This window comes from Echinops telfairi, unplaced genomic scaffold (genome assembly GCF_000313985.2).
Source record: "Echinops telfairi isolate 266 unplaced genomic scaffold, ASM31398v2 ScPeMD7_5;HRSCAF=22, whole genome shotgun sequence".
Lineage (NCBI taxonomy): Eukaryota > Metazoa > Chordata > Mammalia > Afrosoricida > Tenrecidae > Echinops > Echinops telfairi.
In genome coordinates, this window is record NW_022103901.1 from 4,203,065 (window position 1) to 4,204,346 (window position 1,282).

Below are 1,282 nucleotides of genomic sequence, written 5' to 3' on the forward strand. Positions count from 1 at the left end.
GGAACAACCTATTCCCTTTTGTAGAAAAATGAACTCCTCCCACAGGAATTTTCCACAGCTGGGAATGAGTAAATTACTTTGGCTAGTGTCCTTTTCTTCACCGCTTCAGGTCTAGTGACAGGGAGCGGGGTCCCCACTATGAGACATTTCGTGGTGAGGGCCCGGGACCACCTGTGGTGCAGCCCCAGGCAGCAGTGGGAAACGGATGACATGCAAAGCCAGGATTTTAAAAACTTCAGCAATTTATTTACCGTATTTTCCTGTAAAATATTCAGAGTGTCAAAAGGATGGAATGGTGAGAGAGGGTGCAGACTACCTTGAGTTGATGCCACATAAATATCTAAAATGTAAAAATCTGCGGCAGCCTCCATTTCGAGCCGGGAGTAGAAATCGGAATCTTCTAAGCAGGTATTGCTGTGACTGTTGCTGCCGGTCTGACTCCTGATGGATAATGGCCGAGCCGTTTCCATGAAGGTCTTTCGACTCAGTCAGTCCAAGAAGAAGATGTTGTTGAACTGGGTGGCACATAACTTCTTGACCTCTTCTGGTAAAGGAAGCGACCCGGTGACAATCAGCACCTGACACCGTCTAGGGAAGCTGGGGCTAGAGACGTCCCGCTCCCGGCCGCCCTGCAGGACGGGGCACAACTGCCCTGGGGGCCCAAGAGCCAAACAGCCTCAACTGTCTCCTGTGGAGTGGCTGGCGGTTTCTGACTGCTGACCTTGTGGTCAGCAGCCGTGCCTAACCCAGTACGCCACACCAGAACTCCCCAAAGACTGACTGTGACTGTGTCTACAGTCTAACTTTAAAACTCTTGTGCCTAGGTGTGAGATGTTAACAAAAACAAGAGAAGGACCTAGGAAACCAACCAGCACCATACAAAGCTTTTCTGGGAGCTGGATAAAGCCCAGTAGCTGGGGTGAGGAGGCCGGCACCCAAGCCACAGCTGCTTATAAGAAATCAGATGCAACACCGCAAAATCCCCTTGTACCCCTTAACCAGAAATCAAGGCACCCGGAGGGATATATTACCTTGCATTTATGAAAACTTCAAGAACGCATCTATCTACTGGTGTCTAAGGCATGAACCCTGTTAAAAATTTTTTTTGGGGGGGGCGGGGGGAGGAAATGCCTTAGGACAGCGGTTCTCAACCTGTGGGTCACAACCCCTTGGGGGGGGCAGTGTCAACTCTTTCACAGGGGTCACCCGTTTCATAACCATAGCAAAATTACAGCTATGAAGTAGCAAGGAAGGCAGAGCGGGCACCACTCCGAGCCGATAG

At 50.4% G+C, this 1,282-nt stretch overlaps 2 protein-coding genes across 2 annotated transcripts in view; one reads left to right on the forward strand and one right to left on the reverse strand.

Moving 5' to 3' along the window:
• The window catches only part of LOC101646158 (radial spoke head 10 homolog B), a 35,912-nt gene extending 35,797 nt beyond the window's left edge, over positions 1 to 115 (forward strand). Inside the window, exon 22 of the mRNA XM_045284457.1 lies at positions 110 to 115. Within this exon, the coding sequence (XP_045140392.1) occupies positions 110 to 115 (6 nt within the window). The remainder of the gene's footprint in view (positions 1 to 109) is intronic.
• Positions 116 to 224: 109 nt separating this feature from the next.
• CCZ1 (CCZ1 homolog, vacuolar protein trafficking and biogenesis associated) overlaps positions 225 to 1,282 on the reverse strand; it is a 20,213-nt gene continuing 19,155 nt past the window's right edge. Inside the window, exon 15 of the mRNA XM_013005411.2 lies at positions 225 to 544. Coding sequence (XP_012860865.1) covers positions 489 to 544 — 56 coding nt within the window. The 3' untranslated portion in view covers positions 225 to 488. The remainder of the gene's footprint in view (positions 545 to 1,282) is intronic.